At 32.5% G+C, this 22,306-nt stretch overlaps 1 protein-coding gene across 3 annotated transcripts in view; it reads left to right on the top strand.

The window, feature by feature from the left end:
• Positions 1-4,729: 4,729 nt before the first annotated feature.
• The window catches only part of LOC131846219 (forkhead box protein P3), a 60,694-nt gene continuing 43,117 nt past the window's right edge, over positions 4,730-22,306 (top strand). For all 3 annotated transcript variants that reach the window (XM_059195469.1, XM_059195470.1, XM_059195468.1), the window contains exons 1-2: positions 4,730-4,859; positions 12,045-12,071. In XM_059195469.1, coding sequence (XP_059051452.1) covers positions 4,812-4,859; positions 12,045-12,071 — 75 coding nt within the window. In that variant the 5' untranslated portion in view covers positions 4,730-4,811. The remainder of the gene's footprint in view (positions 4,860-12,044; positions 12,072-22,306) is intronic.

The raw sequence follows: 22,306 nt of genomic DNA, 5'->3' as shown, positions 1-22,306 counted from the left end.
AATTATTATTACCAATATTATGAATGCGAATGTATATCTGTCTGTTTGTTATGTTTTCACGGCGAAGCGGCTGAACGTTTCTTAATGACATTTGGTGCGAAGATATGTCGTAACAAGAGGACGTTGATATATTAAATACATTTTTAGATAGATAGATAAATGACAAACGTGCATGGCAATAGTTGTTCATGCACGAGATTTTCATTTACTGTTAGACATAGGCACCTATACTATAAGTATACAATGTGAATCAACTGGCTTTTAAAAAAAGAAATTCAATTGAGTTTTTTAGCCAGTTCTCAATTGAATAGGTATACTGAACTAAACGGTAGAAAAAATAATAATAGGTACAATAAACTTAACGATAATAAGTGGCTAAAATATTCTACATGAATAAGTAAATGATTTTGATATGATTTAATAATTTATTTGCACTTTCAACACACGTAGGTACAACAAAATAATAATTATAATTTGGATAAAGATGAACTTTATTTGGTCATTAAATAATCTGTATACGAATGAAATAGGGATGAATGTTTTTGAAGATGAATTCGTGGCTACTAGCTAGTCATATAGGTTAATGATTTTACATTTATTTTTTCATTATTTTGGCCTTCTATGTATTTTTCCGATCTTTAATCGACTTGTATTCTAAGATTTTACGTGAAAGTGTTCAGAGGTACAAATTGAATTGAATTTAGAATACCACCCAAATTTTATAGCACTGTCACAAAATTGTCTTTGGCCTACCTTCAAACATACTTGAGTCAATTCCCGGCCGAAGTAATTCTGAAACAATGGGGTAGTGATGTCTTCAAGAAAACTACATGTGCTTTCGTAAAAGACCGGAGCTCCGCTTCTGTTGCAGCAGAGCCCATGGCCATCAGATGAGCAGCATGTCCTTTGTCCCAATTGCTATATATATATTTAAAAAAAAAGAGACAATAAATTGTAATCTGTACTTAAAAATACAAACCTACTCGTTATCTAGTTATCTTAAGTAGGTGTTATTGCATAAAAATACGAGACAATTTTCGATAAGTTATTTTTGATAAAAAAACTTCGACTTTACACTTCTATAATTACATACGTGTGTAGGCATTGATATCGATAAGAAAGATACCTATCGAATGACGTAACGAATGAAATATCAATCGATTCAGTATATTCATTACTCCTTCGTCATGTAACAGAATATTTCAACTCAGAATTTATTACCGAGTCGACTCGTGCAAACAACAACATTTTGTGTACCGTCCTCTATGGCCGGCTGTGAAAACACACACACACACACACATACACGCGTTCACACACAAAACAAACCAGGAAACGTCTAGCGAAAAACAAACAAGGGGTCTTTTGTATTGTGTAAACAATTGGCTGGCTGTATGCAACAGGCGTGACGTTTGTCGAAAAAAATTAGCTACAGGTTACGCTCACTAGATGGCGCTGATCAGTAAAATGAACGTAAAAGACAATGTAGTTCGAATAGTAATTAATAGATGTCGCTATTACTGATAAATGAAATTGCAAATGTCGGGTCTCAATATATTTATTTTATTATATTATCAGTTTACAGTATAAGTAAATAAGATGTTTATTGTAGTGCATAAGTGTATGTAATCATATCGTAACTGATAAAGAAATCTGTTTATAATACTGTTTTATAATAAGCAAATATGATACCGATAAAAATTTTCAGGAAGAATTAGAGGATCTCGGTTTAAACATATGTTTACATTTTTTTTATTGTACACACTCAGGAAAAAAAACAGTGATACGATAAATGTAATGTACAAGGACGAGATTATCGCAGAAAGATATTTCTTTCAGCTAACCTTGAAAATGGTATATGTCAATGTTTTTTTGTACATGCTACCAGTCTGCGTGGTTTCTTCTGACTTGTCTATTTCAACTCTCAAGCTGCTTGCTTTACAGGATGTGTTTCTATAGGAGAGAGACGTGCCCGTGAAATTATAGGGTACAGAGGCATGACATTTTAGTCATGGTATACCACGGGCGTGTTCCAAGGAGCACTATTCATGTATATAGGCCACGGTTGCCCTTTAAGATCAGGTGGGCGGAGGAGGTATGGGTAGTTATAGTAATATGATTAATAACCCCATTGCTAGCAATGGTTCCCCCTGGTCGTTCCCCCTGGTCGTTCCCCCGGGACCAATCAACGTGATAAATTCATAGTGAATTTACCACGATGGGCTACCTGACCTGACCTCATACTCATCTTATCATCCTCCACCGGCGCCTTGTCAGCGTAAGCCATTAGCGCAGGCGGGTGCACCATTAAATTATCATATAAAAAAATTTGGTGGAGGGGGGGGAAGGGGATTGTTAATGACGTGGACTAATGACCCCATTGCTAGCATTGTACTATGTCGCCTCCAAGTACTTTCCCCTGGAAACCAACGTGATAAATGCATAGTGAATTTACCGCGGTCTAACTGACCTGACCTCATGATCATCCTCCACTGGTGCCCCGCCAGCGTAATCCGTTAGCACAGGCGTGTGCCATTTCATTATCATCCATAAGAATACGATCATGTGAGCTGTTGTTTGTTTGCCATTCGAAATATATAAAAAATTCCAACATTTCGCTAGTATATATTCAAACCAACGTATCAGGTATAGAAGTTATGGCTGACGTATTAATTAATTCATTACGATTCTTTGTATCGGACTACTCTAATGTCGCAACTGGCCTTTACAGCTTCACCGGACGATAGGGAGCAAGTGCAGATGGCACTCCAATCCCGCGGAAGGACTTATGGAGCGGCTAAAGGCCAACTCCTGTCTGACGAATACGACTTTAGTCTGATGGCACCACTAGGTGTTCGAACCTCGGGTCAGGCCGTCGTAATTTCGAACCCCGTTTGTATTTGACGGGGGATCGATCGGAGGGGATTGTATCACCGGAGAATAAACCACAATATAAATAAAATTTAGTTCGATAAGTACACCACGTCGTGTGAGTCAATGTTTTAGAAACTGACACGACCGTGTTTTGGAGATATCGGGTGACCGCCAAACCACCATATTGTTTACTGTTGATTATATTGAGTCAGCTCGGTCTTTTATAAACATTACAAAGGTACTATGTATTATAAAGTCACATTACTGTATATTACAGTATATTATAAACGCGAAAGTTTGTGAGTATGGATGAATGTTTGTTACTCTTTCATTCAGAAACTACTGAAAGGATTTTGTTGTAACTTTATTTAGCTTATACATCATAATATATATATTGTATTATAATTATGTGTATTATTATTTTTTATGTTTAGTTTTAATTATTTTGACATTTTCATAAAAAATATAATTTGCACATTTTAACCCACTCAACACTTCCTATGCCACGCTCTATTGGGTTGACTGGAAGATATCTCTTTTAGAGATAAGTCCTCCTTTGTTAACATTAGCTGTAATTAATATACTTATAAATGTATTTAAGTGCAATAAAGAATATTTATAATAACACGTAGGCTATAAATTTCACGGGGTGAACCCGCGGGCACAGCTACCTATACATAAAATCCTCGAGTCACAGTGTTTGTTACCATACTCTTCCAAAACGGCTTTACAGATTTTTATGACATTTTATATGCATATTCAGTAGATCTGAGAATTGGCTACTATTTTTCATAATCCTAAGTGGTAAGGGTTCTAACTAATTTTTTTTTTTCGACATAATATTTTATTTTATTATGATCTAGCGTTGAAAAATACATAAGTTTTCGCCCTTCTAACATTAACCCCTAATTTTTAATAGCGATTTTAATTTATATGACAAAACAACGTTTGTGGGTATTATATATTTTTGTGGGTGATTATGGAAAAGCATTAAGGTCTCCGATATAACGTCAGGTCAGTTAGCACTTCAATTACGATAGTTTCTAGGTGGGATGGTCTCATTGAGGATATAGACTTAATTGAGTAGACCCTTTTGCTAGCTAGCTATAGAATTATCACTTCCCACAATTAATAATCTCCTCCCCTTTTGTATTGCCTTACAATCAATTTTGCTACGATATACTTTTATTTGTATTTGATTTAATGTATATTTTTTTAAATTCTACTAATTTGAAAAGTGTGTCTTTCTGTGCCTGTCTCTAGCGTTTTTTTTACTAAACGGGTGAACGGATTTCAATAAAATTTGACAGAAAGATAAATTGCATTCCGAGGACGAACGCAGACTTAAACTCAAAAAAGTTTACACAGCGCCACCTAGTCCCAAGCTAACCAAAGCTTGTGTAATGGGTACTAGATAACTGAGATAAATACTTATCTAATATACATAGTAAACTTCTAGACCAATGCGAACAATCGTACTCATGAACACAAACGTTTGTATTGTGCGAGGAATCGAAACCGCGACCATCGGAAGTAAAGCATCCCGCTTTACTAGAAGTAAAGCACTAAACCACCGAAGCCGTCATCATAGACAATAATTTTTTTTGCCATTTCCATTTCAAAAAATACTTTGTTTCAAAGCAAGTCACTATCATCTTGTATTTTAATTACTGCAGAAGTTTTATATAGTGCTTTAGATTGAGTTACAATCACCATACCTTCTATAAATGTACATAAACACACGGCTACTGTGACTGTTACGTTTATTATTGTTTTTTTTTCTGTTTCAGATTGTATTCAAAACATAAGGAGTTATACTGCTTCAGTCGTTTTAAGAACGCGATAGCGGTGTGCCGCTAGGCACAATTCTCGGTTTCGAACTTTCTCTAATTGCTAATGTTTAAGTGAATAAACTGTTTAATTACTGCTGTGATATCTGGATGTGTCTCCAACGTGATGAAGATGGTGTTAGCCACTTAGATGAATCGGTGAGTTGGTTTTGTAATTTATTTTTCTAATAACTATAATTTAGTTTATACTTTTATACACCCGGTTTCACGTGGGTAAATATAATGACTACGAAAATAGCCTGCTTCGATGTAAATTTTATTACGATTTTTTTAGCTTGATATTAGACCTTTTATTAGAATAACAATCAATCAGCAATTATTTGAGCTTTTATGCTTAAACTGAATTAGAATCAGAATTTGAAATATTGTCAGGAAAACTTTTATTTCATTTCATTCATGATAAACACGTGAATTGACAGAAACAAAAATGAGGATGATAAGATGATCCGATACATCAGGTCAGTTAGCCCATCGTGACAAATTCACCACGAATTTGTTACGATGGTTTCCAGAAAGAACCGCGTGGAGGTCAGCTTGACATAGTACATTGCTAGCAATATGGGTTATTAATCCACATCACTCACCTTCCCATATTTATATTATAGTATTATAAATGCGAAAGTGTGTCTGTCTGTATAGTTTTATCTTTTCACGACTAAACGGCTGAACGGATCAATTTTAATAAGAACTAACTTAATTAAATTAAAAATTAAAAAATTTATTTTTTTATTTAAAAAATGTTAATGGGAATGAAATAGGGAATGAAAGTTTATGCAGACGAAGTCACGGGTAACAGTTAGTATAGAATTTCTTTTAAAGTATGAAAGCTTTGCTGTAATAAAAGCAGATTGAAGGAATATTTTCGACGGAGCAATATCATCGCATGACTTTGGATTTTTTGAGAAAAACATATTTTGATGTTCCATCCCCTTCAATGGATGAAAGAGTGGATGATTTTAATAGCAGTATTATTGCGTTGTGTTTTTTTACCATGATTATTGAATGGTAATCATCTCCGTGAAAAATCTGTGTAAACAAGCTGTCGGTACCCAATAGTACCGCCAACAATTATCCTCTGGACCGCCTATGGTTCATGATTGACTGGTAGAAAATGCCGAAAGGTTAATTCCACTAAAAATGTACATTATGTACATTAAATGTACTGCACTATATTTTCTATTGTGTCCATTGAAGTTTAATAAATCTATATATATAAAAACCAATTGCTGTCCGTTAGTCTCGTTAAAACACGAGAACGGCTGAACCGATTTGGCTAATTTTATTCTTGAAATATTCCTGGAAGTCCAGGGAAGGTTTAAGTATGATTTATATAAGTAGTCCAGTACTACTAGAACACAAACTCTGTTTAGCTAGGGATTAGAAGATGCTGTGTGAATTGTCCAGGTTATTATTATTATTACTATTATATCACCAGATAATCGCTAAAATTTGGTGATCCATTTGATTCTAACCGAGGTAGACTTTATTGAAAGCCAAGCAACTTCGCTTGTAAGCTGTTTTTATTTCAAGGACCTTTTGTTAATTATGTTTATATATTTATTGCTGTATGTGTTTTATTATAGTGTAGGTAGCAATATACGTTGCGAATACAAGCATTATTATTATTTTTATATAGCATTATCAACAAGTGCCACATTATCTGTATTTATATAACAGCCCCATACTGCAGATAAGGAATACAAACAAAAACATCTGTATTATATTAGTATTTATATTACACGTTCAATATAGATATGGCTACGTCCAATATTGTGTGTAATTTTTTATACTATTCAGAGAGGCAAAGGACTATGCGCGCATACAGCTGTCAAAATAAAAAAATACGATCTTTGTTCTTAAGGTATACAACCATGATGAAAATTAAATATTATCTGTATTATATTAATATTTACATTACACGTTCTATATAGATATGGCTACGTCCAATATTGTGTGTAATTTTTTATACTATTCAGAGAGGCAAAGGACTATGCGCGCATACAGCTGTCAAAATAAAAAAATACGATGTGTGTTATCTGTATTATATTAGTATTTACATTACACGTTCTATATAGATATGGCTACGTCCAATATTGTGTGTAATTTTTTATACTATTCAGAGAGGCAAAGGGCTATACGCGCATACAGCTGTCAAAATAAAAAATATGCGATCTTTGCTCTTAACGTATACCACCGTACCTATGGAAAAGTTGGTGGTATTTAGTAATGTATTCGATTAGCCGGAACAAACAGACAGACAAAAATTGTAAAAAATGTTAATGCTTATGCATGTAGTAAAAAACGGTTGTTTCAATATTACAAACAGGCACTCCAATTTTATTTATATGTAGATATAGATTTAATTGTAGTCTTTGACAATAGTTATATATAATCGATAATGTTATAACTTATAATTTGGACCACTAGGCGATCATTTCGTATTTATAAAATAACCGTGTTGTATATATACGGTGTCGCCAATATTTGTTATCAATTGATTTTCTTGTTTATAATAATCAACTCGAGCACTCGATACTGGTACTGTTTAGATTTTTCCTCTCCGCGCATGTTACAAGTTTACGTTATGTTAAATTGTTATTTGATAACATCTGTGCACTGCTGTTTTCCATTTACATACTTATATGTTTTTAATTTCAATATCTTCACGCTATAATTGTCTTGCGAATTGGATAGAGATATTTTTCATTTATACGACAGACTTCTGCATCACGCTTACTTGACATTTATCATTATATTTCGGCCAATTTACATAATATCTTTTTCAATTATAGCTTATATTTTATTCTGATATTAAGCTGTATTACCGTAAAGTTTGATTAAAATCCGTACAGTAGTTTTTGCGTGAAAGATTTTTTTGTAAAAGACATATATATATAGAAGACATCCAGACCGATAAAAACAATCATACTCATGAATGCAAAATCTTTGTACCGTGCCAGGAATCGAATCCGCGACGATTGAAAGTAAAGTAAATAATTTTACTTTCAGTCGTTGCGGATTCAAACTGCAAAGGCACCGAAGTCGTCAGCTTTTTGGTATCGGCCATGACATTGCGATCTAAATTACGGTAGCAAATTTCTAGGCCTAGACACTCCTAAATGTGCCCCCTCCGAGGCAGTCGTAATTTCGATCCCCCGTACAATTCAAACGGGGATCGAAATTACGACAGCCTGAGCTGAAACCCTAGCGGTGCCGTCAGACTGAATTCGTATCCGTCAGGCTTCATAAGTCCTTCCCCCGGGTTTGAAGTGCCATCTGCACTCGTTCCCTATCGTCCGGTGAAGCTGTAAAGGTCTGCTGCGGCCAAGAGCCGATTATTGAAGTCATTATTAGCCATTAGTGAAGTCCGAAAAAAAAAACTCCTAAATGTACATTTACATACTGACATGCATAGAACACCACTGTTATGTTTTTTTTTTCAGTTTCATAAAAAAAAACACTCTCTACGGAATGACGTGCGAAAGGCTTTCCCTTTCGTACGTCATTCCGTATCATGCATTTGTCATTCCATCAAATTCCATAAGTATATACGTTATTTTACCTAGAGGGATATTCCAATGAGAAACAATAATGTTACAAATACCCCAGACCTATTCGTAATCCAATAAAAGTGCATGCGCGTAATAGCAAATATAAAGCGATTTGAAAATTGTAAAATCATATTTTCCAAAATCAAAAATTATAACTTTAGCATCGGATATATATTAGAGACTTGCCCGCGGCTTCGCTCGCGTTAATTTATCCCCTTAGGGGTGGAATTTATCAAAATCCTTTCTTAGGGGATGCCTACGTCATAGTAGCTTTATGCATGCAAAGTCTCAGCCCGATCGGCTAAAAATTTACAAAGTTTAATACAAACTTTCATCCCCTATTTTATCTCCTTGGGAATAGAATTAATCAAAATTCTTTTTTAGAGGATGCCTACGTCATAACGTCTACCTGCATGCCTAATTTCAGCCCGATCCGTCCAGTGGTTTGGGCTGTGCGTTGATAGATCACGACGTCAGTCACCTTTAAGTTATATATTTTTAGATGTCCATCTCATATTTATTGGTAATCATTTATCGTATTCTAGTTTTAAAAGTAATAGACTTAAAAACCAATTAGCACTCCCTTTCCGATCGATTTCCCGTCCAATTCAAACGGGGATCGAAATTACAACGGTCTGAGCCGAGTTTCGAACCCCTAACGGTGCCCTCATACCAGAATAGTATACATCAGGCGGAAATTGGCCTTCAGCAGCTCCACAAGTCCTTCCAAGCGTTTGGAGTGCCCTCTGCCCTTGCCAGTGCGGTAATGCTGTAAACCCCAGTTGCGGCCAAAAGCATTAGGTTAGTCTGAAAAAAATCTAGCACTCCCTACTAGAAACTAAAATAGAAATATTTAATGTAAGTCCTTACTACCGATCAATTTAATATACAAAAAAATTACCGAAAGCATAAAAGGAGAATAAAAAATTATTTAAAAATAGGCTTAATGAATTAATCAATAAATAAATGACCCTGGACAATTCACACAGCGCCATCTAGTCCCACGGTAAGAGGAGAGCTTGTGTTATGTGTACTAGACAATTGATATAAATAATTAGATTTTTTTGTAAACACATAATACGAATTTATTATAATATTTAATTATAAATAAATAAATAAAGCCTACTTCAAATCGTGTACCACGTACTACTATCGTATCTATGCTTCGGACTAGCCTTATAACCTTGAACTCTTCAGTATTGTATACAAAACAACATCATTGTTTATTTCTTTAGGGAGCATATATAATTTACGTCACAATATGATATTGTATAACAAAAGGTTGGGGAGTCAAAAATTTTAGTATAAAATAGTGATGAACTGAAAATTTTGATTTTGTGTATTAAGTTATGTAATTTTAAATATGAAAATGTTTGTGTAACCAGTTGTAACAAGGGGGTATAGGATTGTTAGTAATGCAGATCAATTAACCCCATAACTAGTACCATATCAGGTTGACCTCTACACGGATCCCCCTGAAAGTAGTCACGTTAAATTCATCATTATGAATTCTGAAAAATACTCTCACAGTATATATGACAACAAAAACCAATTTATTTATTTATTTATTTATTTAAACCTACATCAGTGTAGAGATGATGCTGTCCTGACTCCCAAAACAATACAAACAAACATCTCATAAAGACAAAATATTGTGCAGGATTGAACCCATAATCATCGGCAGGTCGAGCAATAAGTTAACCACTGCACCACCAAGGTTACTCATATGAATACCCATTAGCAGAGATTGACGTAGACACAAATTATGAATATGTATCATAACAAAACGCGTAAACAACACGTACACACGTATTTGCTAAACCGATTTTTTTGTTACTAATAAGTAGAGATGTGTAAAGATAATCGATTATAAAAAATCGGCTTGTTTTATCGATTTTATAATCTTATTAATACTATAGCGCGAGCACAGCTAGTATATAAATAAAGAAAAAATAAGAATCAATATACATTATACAGATATTCGTCCAAATTGACATAAAACATAAAGAAATATTATTAGTACAAAATATATAATACACACAGCTAGTAATAATATAATAATAATAATCGTAGTATAATTCACACAGCGCCATCTAGACTTAAGGTAAGCTAACTAAAGCTGGTGTTATGGATACTAGATAACTGATACATAGATATTTTTTTTTCATCAATATATACATAGAAAACATCCAGACCGATACAAACAATTATATGTATGAATACAAATGTTTGTGCCGTGCGAGGAATCGAACCCGTGACCATCGGAAGTAAGGCGGTGTGTAACCGCGAAACCAACGAGGCCGTCGATTTTATTGTTTCAAAAACATATTTTTTTTATTTGCCGCCTGGATACAAATCGAAGAGGTCTAAAAAACAAGAATATGGTTTTATTTTTAACCAATAGCGATGGAACCTAACGATGATCTAAAAATTAAAAACGAACACTCACATGCCAAGGTGTCATAAAATAGTGTTGTATGAAAATGATCGATTATAACTGATTGAAAAATCGATTCTTATTTAATTTACTTAATCGAATATTATACTGTTTGAATAATTAATAATCGATATTTTTTTATAGAGAATGACACATCCTAACTAGTAATAAGATACATGTCTGAGTGCGTGGAATATACACTGTCGAACTGTGCAGACATTTTTTCGTGTCTTTTTGGTTGTTATTGAAAAGTGAGTTTTTATTTAAGAATTTTTAGAAATACAATTTTTTTTATATTTTTTTATAATAGTAAAATCCTTGAACAATTCACACAGCGCCATGTAGTGCTAAGCTAAACCGAACTTGTGTTAGATAACTGTTAGATTTTTCATGAGACTACAGCATGAGGTTTTTCACGTGACATCCATGGTGTCTCAGGCGTCCATAGGCTATAGTAACCATTTAAACCGTATTCTTGTTTGCCATCATCGTAGTACATAAAAAATATATAAATACCATAGAATATAATATATATAGAAACCGCCCAGACCAATACAAACAATCATGCTCATGAATACAAAGGTTTGTAACATGCGTGAAATCGAACTCGCGACTATCGGAATGAAAGCGGTGTGTTAAACTGCTAGACTATATATATACTTTTGAAAGATTATCCCAAATGGGATAATTAGAGGCATTATCAAATGTAAATGTAGTTGGAGTAATGATCAACACTTGATATGTCCACATTTCGCTCGATATATTGAAATCCAAGATGGTACGGTCATTCTTAACATCAACGACGACCTCGGTGGTCTAGAGGTCTAGCACGCCGCTTTACGACCGATAGTCGCGGGTTCGATTCCTCGCACGGCACAAACGTTTGTATTCATAAGTATGATTGTTTGTATCGGTCTGGGTGTTTTCTATGTATAATATGTATGTATTTACAAAAAAAAATATCCATGTATATGTAGCTTAACTTGAGTCTAGATGACGCTGTGTGAATTGTCCTGAGATTATTATTATTATTATCAATCAGAAGATGGATGTATAGAAAGATCCCAAAAGTTAAATATTATATGTAGTTTCATTTATATAGAGTCGGTTTTAGAATGATACAAATCTCAAATGGTTGCGTACAGTGCGATCTAATAAAAGACTTTTGTTCAAGGATTAGGTAGATCCTTGAACAATTATTGTTATTTGCATATATGCATTATTAGGAAAAAGAAATATATGGTTTTTAGAAATTACTTTCATTCATTCATTCATTAATATATATTATTAATACCAGGATAATAATAATCCAAATCTATTTTCTTTTGTTTTCAGAGACCAATGGTGCAGTTACCTATACTGGTAGGTATAACTTTCTTACCTCTTTTTATATATTTATTTTATTATATAGTATGTTTTATAGAATAAAAAAAGACGGACAACGCTCGACTAACCAAAGAAAATATTACGAAGTACTAGGATAGTAGATGCATACAGGAGGTTCTGTGAACAAGTTTTGCAAAGACTAATTTCAATAAACATCTCTATAGTTATGTTCGCCTGGTACTTTGTCTTCAATTATAAAGAGACTTGTCTTGATGATTGATGAATGTGGGCTCGAGTTATTAAGTTGATATTTTAATAATTATATTATTATTTATTATTATTATTCTATATATGGATTAACAATATTTTTATGGGAAATGAAATTATGTTCACATTTGCGCTGTCGGAGCATATAGCTCGTAGAAGATGATAGCATGAGAATGAAGTCAGGTCAAGTCAGCTCTTATTTTTAGGTAAACTACATTTAACTTCCGATTTATACATTGCAATTCTAAAGAACTAAGGTATGATACCTTAGGCTCTTAGATCTCCCAACCGGTATTATACTTCTATATTCACATTAAACTGAAACACAGCTTACAAAGCAAGCTGCTTGAATAATTTAATTCAGAAAAAGTGACGTCACTCATTATGGTGAGTATATTTAGCTGAGTATATGTCACACCTGTATTTCGTCATTCATGTAGAGTATGACGAATCGGGTTTCATCAGTCTAAAAAATTATGAATATCTTATCTAGGTTTACTTTTGTAAGCCCCTTTGCCTGTCTGTTTTCAAAGGCGTCGATATTTTAATTTAATTATTAGATAAATGTATCATAACAAATATATATTTTGAGGGTCAAATATAATATAATCTATATATAATTAAATATCTGTATGAACATTTGTTCAGTTATTTCTAAATGCCTATTTACAGTTATGAGCAAAGGTCAAACGCGCGAATCGTTTTCTTACTAGTTTCATTGACAAACGACTGTGTTATATGTCATGTTGGTATCTTATCAATTGTTTTTTAAAATATGTATTTATAAATATTGATGCAGATAACAACTAAACATGACGGTTTAGTCTTCTCTATCTACAGCCTGGCCTAGTCGTTTACTATCCCGAGTTTGACGCCAAAGCTCATCAGTTCGAAGCCGACATAAAAGTCTATGATTCTCAGGTGATGATAACACTGATAACGAACTAATTTGGTAGACAGCAGGTGTTGGAACATATCGTTGTCAAGAACAGTATATTAAACGTCCTTAAGGGTCGACAACGCGTACTTGACTGGTATTTCAGGCGTGCATAGGCTACCGTAACTGTTTATCATCAGATTGGCCGTATGATTGTTTGTCAGCGTCGTAATATAAAAAAATTGTTTGCAAAGTTTCAATATAACATAAAAGATGCAAAGCAACTTGTTTCTACATCAAAGTCTCAATTTAAGATCAAAGTCCAAGACTCAAAGTCTACTAAAATATCAGTCTCATAACATCTATGTGTCATAACTGTATATAACATTATTACTTTATGTACAGTATAAGCTTGATATTGTTTAAATTCGGTTTAATCCAGTTACAGTAAACAGAAAATAAAAATTTAGTATAAAAATCCGCTAAAATACAATCTCGTATGTTGGAGAGTACTGAAAATTTACAGAATTTTCAGTACTCTCCAACATACGAGATTAGAATAGCTTTTTATTTTATACACAATATAGACTACTCTTTATTTATTTAATTAGACATGATTATGCTCCATTTTAATTTGGTAAACTAATCTCCGGAATCTCTGCAATGATTTGAATATTCTTCTCTAAAAATTGCAATAACATATGCTGGTGCTCACACCTTAATTTGAATTTGAAAATGAATCTGTATTTTTGTAATTATGTACAAGCTCATTTAAAATGAATAAAAGCTGAGTTTCTTGTCAGTTCTTCTTAGCTCGAAAGCACTACGACTTGACGCAGATTTGACATATCATAATAGTCTCTATTAGAACTACATGGATATAGATATTTTAATTTGATTCTTAGCTCGAAAGCACTCAAACTTGACGGCAGATTTGACATATCATAATAGTCTCTATTAGAACTACATGGATAAAGATATTTTAATTTGATTCTTAGCTCGAAATTTTAATTTTAAAAATTTTAGAACTTCAAAATTGTAAAACAAATTTACATGATAAGGATTTAGAACAAAATAAATTAAAGAGTAAAATTCAAGAGTTAGAATCTTCATTATCTAATTTAACAAAAAAATATGAGTGTGCTCAACTTGAAATTAATAATTATAGTAAATCGCTGGATAAATTAATAGAGTATTACAACATGGAGCGGTTTACCTCATTGACAGAGAAATGTTGTTGTGAGACACCTGAATCTCCTAAATCTTGTCAGTATAGCCCTAATGGAAATAACAATAAGTCAATCACATCGGTATGATCAATCACTCCTTGTTCTAGTTTACTCAATTCTAACTTGTCTTTAAAAACTGATAATTGTAATGTTGCACCAGTACGAAGGACAATTATTTATTCAGATGAATATGGTAAGGGTCTGGGCCGTTCATTATCAGAAAGTCTATATCAACATGTCATTAATTGTCTTCCTGGTGCTTCATTGCCTAATATTTTAAATAAGGTGGTTAATGGTAGGTATGATAAGTTAACCACATTAGTCATTGCTTTAGGCAACTGTTTATATGTAAAAAAAAGTCATGTAATTAAACTTGTAAACTCTTTGCTTAATATTGCTGAGCTGGGCATAGGTAAAATAATATTATGTGCATTTCCTTACTGTCGTTCTCTGACCATTGAACAAAATAAGTTCATATATTATATTAATAATTTAATTTATAATATGACATGTCGTCATAATTTTTTATTTTTTGATAGTCAAATTTGTTACAAACTTTTGTATGACTGGAGATAGATTTTATCTGCCAATAAGAAATATAGTATTTACTAGCTAAATATAAATGACCCCATTATAAGTAATATAATGGGTTGCATTAATCCAATTAGTAACTTGTACTAATGTTATACTAAACATACTGAAAATATTGACATAAATATTGATTCTAGTAAGAATCCTTTTATTTACAAAAATTTAAATATGACTGCAGATTTAAACTGCTGAAAAAGACAAAGGGAAAGCTATCAGAATTGAAAATTGTTCACCAGAACATACAAAGTTTTCTCGGCTGTGAATTAATTATTCAATTGTTTTTAGAAAAAAATAATATAGATGTTCTATGTTTAACTGAACATTGGCTCAAAGTGAGCAATATGATGTTCAGCTTAAACAATTATAATATTGTCAGCTGCTTTAATAGAAAAATAGTAAATAGAGGAGGTTCTATGATATTGGTGAAAAATAATATAAAAGTAAAAGAACGTAGTGATATTGGCAATCTTTCTGTTGAATGTTGTATTGAAATTTCCTGTGTGGAACTAGACAATTATATAGTTATATGTGTTTATAGACCTCCAAATAGTGATTATAATTTATTTGAAGAGGTAATGGAGGATATTTTAAAAAGAGTATTTAATATTAACAAAAAAATTATAGTGTGTGGTGATTTCAATGTTGACATTTTATCACATAATACCACAAAAACTAAATTAATGAGTTTATTTCAATCCTTTGACTTGAGTAATGTCTTCCACGAACCCACTCGTATCACTGCCACGTCTGCTACTTGCTTGGATAACATATTTAGCAACAGTGAGTATTTAGATAAAATAATAATAAACAACCTTCCTTCTGATCACTGTGGTCAAATAGTTATTTTTCCAAATCACCTAAACAAAATTGGGAAAATTAATTTATTAAAAAGAGACTTAACTAGTTATAAGATAAATAAATTTAAAATATCAGTTCGTAAAACTTTATACAGATTTCTTCAATATTGTTTCTAACGAATATAATAAGGCTTTTAACAAAAAAACTATCAGTATTATTAACAAAACAAAATTTTCAGAATGGGCAAAAATTCTTAAAAGTAGAAATATATTATTTGATTTATATGCTCAAAAAAAATACCGTTTCGATAGTACATTCGTAAATTATGTAAAAAGATACTCAAAAACTTTTAAAAAGGTATGTAATGTAGCAAAGTCTAATTATCTAAATAAAAAAATTAAAGAGTCCAAGGATAAGATAAGGACAGTGTGGAATATTATTAACAAAGAAACTGGCAAAGTTAAAAGTCCATATAACGATTTTACGCTAAATTATAATGATAAACTAGTAACGTCCACAAAAGAAATTGTCAATATTTTTGAAAATTTTTTCGCTAATATTCCAACTGATATTATTCCTCACTCTTCTCCTGGTACAGCTAAATCATTCCTTATTGATAATGTTGTTTCTTGTCCGGTTACATTTAAATTTACATTTATTGACATTGCTACAATTACTAAAACATTTAAACAATTAAATTTAAAAAATACTGAAGACCATTGGGGCATGTCTGTTAAAGTTATTAACACCGCTATAGATGTTATTGCTCCATATTTAGTAATTATTTTCAATAAATGTATTTCTGACGGTGTTTTTCCCAATTTAATGAAACATAGCAAAATAACTCCACTCTTTAAGTCAGGAGAAAAAACTGTGGTAGGTAATTATAGGCCTATATCTATCTTACCAGTATTGAGTAAAGTGTTTGAAAAAATTATGCTCAATCAAATGCTACAACACTTTAAAGTAAATAAACTGCTTCACAGTCGACAATTTGGTTTCACGGCCGGTTCAACTACTGATGCCGGTGTAGCTCTCATTAAATATATATTTGATTCTTGGGAGAGGTCTCAGGATGCAGTCGGTGTATTTTGCGATCTTTCAAAAGCATTTGATTGCGTTGAACATGAAACACTTTTGCTCAAACTTGAACATTACGGTATTAAATATGAAGCACAAAGCATGATGAAATCCTATCTAAATAATAGAATGCAAGTTGTCGAAATAAATGGTCAAGGAACTAGTATTAAAATGGGTGTTCCTCAGGGCTATTTTAGGTCCTTTCTTATTTTTAGTTTACATAAATGATCTTCCTTATATGGTAGAAAAGATAGCTGACATAGTTCTGTTTGCTGATGATACTTCATTAGTATTCAAAGTCAATCGACATATTGATGATTTGGACGAAGTAAACGGTGCTCTTTCTTATGTTTTAAAATGGTTTACGGCTAATAATATGTTACTAAATGCAAATAAAACTAAATGTATCAAATTTACTCTCCCCAATGTAAGACCGGTAGATTCAAAAATCATGTTGGACAATAAACCTATTAATTTTGTGGATGATACTGTATTTCTAGGTATCACATTAGATTCCAAGTTGCAATGGGGTGCCCATATTACTAAATTAGCGAGTCGACTTAGTTCTGCCGCTTATGCGGTAAGAAGAATTAGACAATTAACAGACGTGGCAACAGCTAAACTTGTGTACTTTAGTTATTTCCATAGCATTATGTCGTATGGTATTTTGTTATGGGGCAAAGCAGCTGATATAAATACAATATTTATTTTACAAAAGAATTCGCTCCATTTATAGCATGGGTTCCAGGGAGTCTTTGCGAGAGTGCTTTAAGGAATCAAATATCCTCACCGTTGCTTCTCAATATATTTATGAAAACATCATGTATGCCAGGAAGAATATAGACAGTTTCAAAAGAGTTAGTGATTGCACTAATAAAAGCTTACGTAACAATAACAAACTGATTTTACCTAAATGTCGTTTGGCTAAAGTTAGTAATTCGTTTTATGGCAATTGCGTAAGGTTTTACAATAAAATACCAGAGTCTGTTATAAATCTGCCAGAAAAAAGATTTAAATGTCAAATAAAACACTTCCTTTGCAAAAAAGCTTACTATAAAATTGAAGAATTCGTTAACGATAATAATGTTTTTGTAGAAAAATTTTAAATACATAGCACTGACAATATTATCTGATTACACTAATAATGAGTGCGTAGCGATTTCTATGTTGATTGTCGCATGCCTCTTACTTGTTACACTGTAATTATTTATATAAAAAAAACATCTATCAAAAAGAGCAACACACAAGTTTCTTGCTCATTCTTCTTGTGATGAATCTGCATTCCGAATGAGTGGTAGAATCAAAATATGACTATTCAAAAGTGCTTGTAATGAGTTTATTTGAATAAAGATTATTTCTATTTCTATTTCTAGAAAGCACTCAAACTTGACGGCAGATTTGACATATCATAATAGTCTCTATTAGAACTACATGGATATAGATATTTTAATTTGATTCTTATCTCGAAAGCACTCAAACTTGACGGCAGATTTGACATATCATAATAGTCTCTATTAGAACTACATGGATATAGATATTTTAATTTGATTCTTAGCTCGAAAGCACTCAAACTTGACGGCAGATTTGACATATCATAATAGTCTCTATTAGAACTACATGGATAAAGATATTTTAATTTGATTCTTATCTCGAAAGCACTCAAACTTGACGGCAGATTTGACATATCATAATAGTCTCTATTAGAACTACATGGATAAAGATATTTTAATTTGATTCTTATCTCGAAAGCACTCAAACTTGACGGCAGATTTGACATATCATAATAGTCTCTATTAGAACTACATGGATAAAGATATTTTAATTTGATTCTTATCTCGAAAGCACTCAAACTTGACGGCAGATTTGACATATCATAATAGTCTCTATTAGAACTACATGGATATAGATATTTTAATTTGATTCTTATCTCGAAAGCACTCAAACTTGACGGCAGATTTGACATATCATAATAGTCTCTATTAGAACTACATGGATATAGATATTTTAATTTGATTCTTAGCTCGAAAGCACTCAAACTTGACGGCAGATTTGACATATCATAATAGTCTCTAATAGAACTACATGGATAAAGATATTTTAATTTGATTCTTAGCTCGAAAGCACTCAAACTTGACGGCAGATTTGACATATCATAATAGTCTCTAATAGAACTACATGGATAAAGATATTTTAATTTGATTCTTATCTCGAAAGCACTCAAACTTGACGGCAGATTTGACATATCATAATAGTCTCTATTAGAACTACATGGATAAAGATATTTTAATTTGATTCTTAGCTCGAAAGCACTCAAACTTGACGGCAGATTTGACATATCATAAGAATCTACTAAAACTACATGGATATTTTGATTTGATTTGATGCACCAAACTCACAAAGTTATGAGCAAACGGGGGAAGCCAGACCAGATACACAGTTTTCAATAAAATTATAACGACAGTATCTATTCGCTAATATATTGTATTTTATTATGAATCGGTATAATCTTAACATGAATGTTATAATTACGTAGAACTATAAGGTTCTGTTTTAAATTTTCGCTTGGCAACCCTAAAACAATGGGTTTTAATAACACATTGAAATTGAACTATACTTAAAACCAGCTGCAATTTTATGATAAAAGTATTTTGTGTTAGGTCGACTTCAAAGTTTTTTTGTGAGTTGTTCTCAGCATGGGGTTTTTCAAGAAGGTTACGGTTTCTTAAGGGTCAGCAACGCGCACTTGACACCCCTGGTGTTTCTGGCGCCCATAGGCTAATCCATTTACCATCAGATGGGCCGTATGCTTGTTTGCCACGATCGCAATATAAAAAAAAAAGTTATAAGTTGGTGCGGCTCAAATCCAATTATTAACAAATTGGGTTAATAATTAGCTTAGCTAGTGATCAACTTCCAACAGAATGACCCTACTTTTTTTATGGCTGATACGCTGGCGGGGCAACAGTGGAGGCGAGATGAGCATGAGGTTAGGTCAGCTAGCTCATCGTGGTAAATTCACCTTGAATTTATCACGATGGTTTCTAAGGTTTCCCCTGGAAACAAACCATCACGAGGAGGTCAACCTGACATGGTACATTGCAATCAATGGGGTTATTAGTCCACATTACTAACAATACTCTTCCACTTTAAGATCGATCTTACTTTACATTTTGGATACAAAACAGTACCTACCGTCCGCGGACGGCTTCAAAACTTAATTGTTACACAAATCGTCTTATCTAAAATGGGACAATTTAATTTACATATATTATCACATCGAAACACAAATGTTGTTTTATTTTTAAAGTTTCTAAATATAAATTAAGCATATCACTTTTGCTGTAGCTGTGTCACAGATTAGATATATAATATAATTAATATATTTTTTCCATTCAGTAAAAAAATATGATCGCATCAGCACATGACGGCCGCAGCGGTCTAGCGGTTAGCGATTCTTCGCAAACAAACATTTGTATTCATGAGTATGATTGTTTTATATCGGTTTGGGTGTTTTCTATTTATAATATGTAGCTTAGCTAGATTTACTTAGGTCTAGAATGTGTGTGTGAATTATCCTGAGATTATTATTATTATTATTATATATACCATGTACTACACAATAACATAACATTGGAGATCAAATGAGTTGACCTACTGTATTATTCTTTAAACTGTGGTCATATTGATAACGTTATCTATAGACTGTAAACAGGTTTTTTAATGCGATTGGGAATTGCAAAAATAAACAAACCATATTATGATAAAAAATTACAAGTAGGTACTGGCGTTTATAGTCATGGAAAACCTGGTTACAAATTATGTATGCACAAGGTATATAGACAACCCTAATAATGTTGACGCAATATCTTCACGCTATAATCTGTAGGGAGCAACCCTTATTTAGTTAAAGGATCACTCGCCATCGAAAGCATTTTTTTTAAGCTGCAAGATTAATAACTTGACCTTTAATACTGAAGTGATGTTTAAAATCTTTTATGAAGAGTTGAGTAAGCTTATATCTATATATGTATATTTACTGCATACAATAAAATTTTGAGGGTTGGGACATACAAATCGACGGGCACAAGCGATAATTCCGCTTGAAAAATCCAACTTTACCCCCGAGCCAAAAAACTGTTTCAAAAATTTGTAACTCTTATATTTATCGAGATAGAAAATTTAAATAAAATGAAAAAACTCCTTATTATTCCTCTGACAGAAAATAAATAACAACTACCTCTTATTAATATTATACACACGAAACTTTGTGAGTAGAGATGGATGTTTGTTACTCTTTTATGCAAAAATTACTGAACGGATTTTGACGAAACTTTAAAGTCATATATATCATTAGTATATACATCAGAATAATATATAGGTTATAAATTCTACGCGTGAAAAACCGCGTGCATAGCAAATTAATATGTATATCAAATATAAAAACAACATAATTACAATACTGAGGTAACAATTATATATTACAGGGCGGCCTTATCGCTAAATAGCTACAAGGCCCCCAAAATTTGGTTAACACATACAAACTTTCAACTTTCTATCCTGATAAATAAGCTACATGTATGAGTTAAAAAAAATGAGATAAATTAATCTAAAAGTACTTTATGTAAAGTTGGCTTTTTCAAGTTGCGACAAATGCGCTTTCTTCTGTCAATATGGTATGTCAAGAATTTTTGAAATAATGTGTCCAAAATTTTTTTTTGTAAAGTTGGTTGTTCAATAGTGAGAGCGTTTTCTTCCGTCCATATGGTAAGGCTATTTTTCAGATGAAGGGTAAGATAAGGCAGTGAAATTACAGGAAAAGGAGGCATGACATATTCATCGGATATATAATGATAATGAAAGATAATGAGACACATGTGTGATATAAATAACGGGTATCACATGATAACGTGATGTCTGTCGTGCTGTTCACGTGCATAATCGACGGTTACCACTTACAGTTACGTGGGCTGTCAGATTGTTTATCAATTATATGAAAAATAAGTAAAGTGATATTAATAATAACAATAACACATGAAAAAATTATTACAAAAACAAACACTTTATATACATGTGCTTACCAAAAGGCGGCCTTATCGCTTATAGCAATAATAGTGATTATATAACTGTACATATGACCCATGAAGTAATATTGATATTGACAAGAACTTTCAATTTGCAACTGTGTTCGTCCACATTTCTTGGAATGTGGAGTTTGACTTCTCTTATCTTTCTCGGATATCATATTTGATAGGGTAATGTACCCTTAAAGTTTGGAGCCAACTAATCCAATAACGATCAAATAGTGGTTTTGACCTACATGACTATGTACCATTCCCATAAGGGTCAGGGCTAATTAATCCAATGACGATCAAAAAGTGGTTTTGACCTATATGACTATGTACCATACCCCTAAGGGTTAGAGCCAACTA

Source organism: Achroia grisella, unplaced genomic scaffold, assembly GCF_030625045.1.
Source record: "Achroia grisella isolate CSIRO2021 unplaced genomic scaffold, CSIRO_AGI_Agris_v1 utg506, whole genome shotgun sequence".
NCBI classification, from domain to species: Eukaryota; Metazoa; Arthropoda; class Insecta; order Lepidoptera; family Pyralidae; genus Achroia; species Achroia grisella.
The sequence above is the reverse complement of the archived record's forward strand: the minus strand, read 5'-3'. Positions and strand labels throughout refer to the sequence as shown.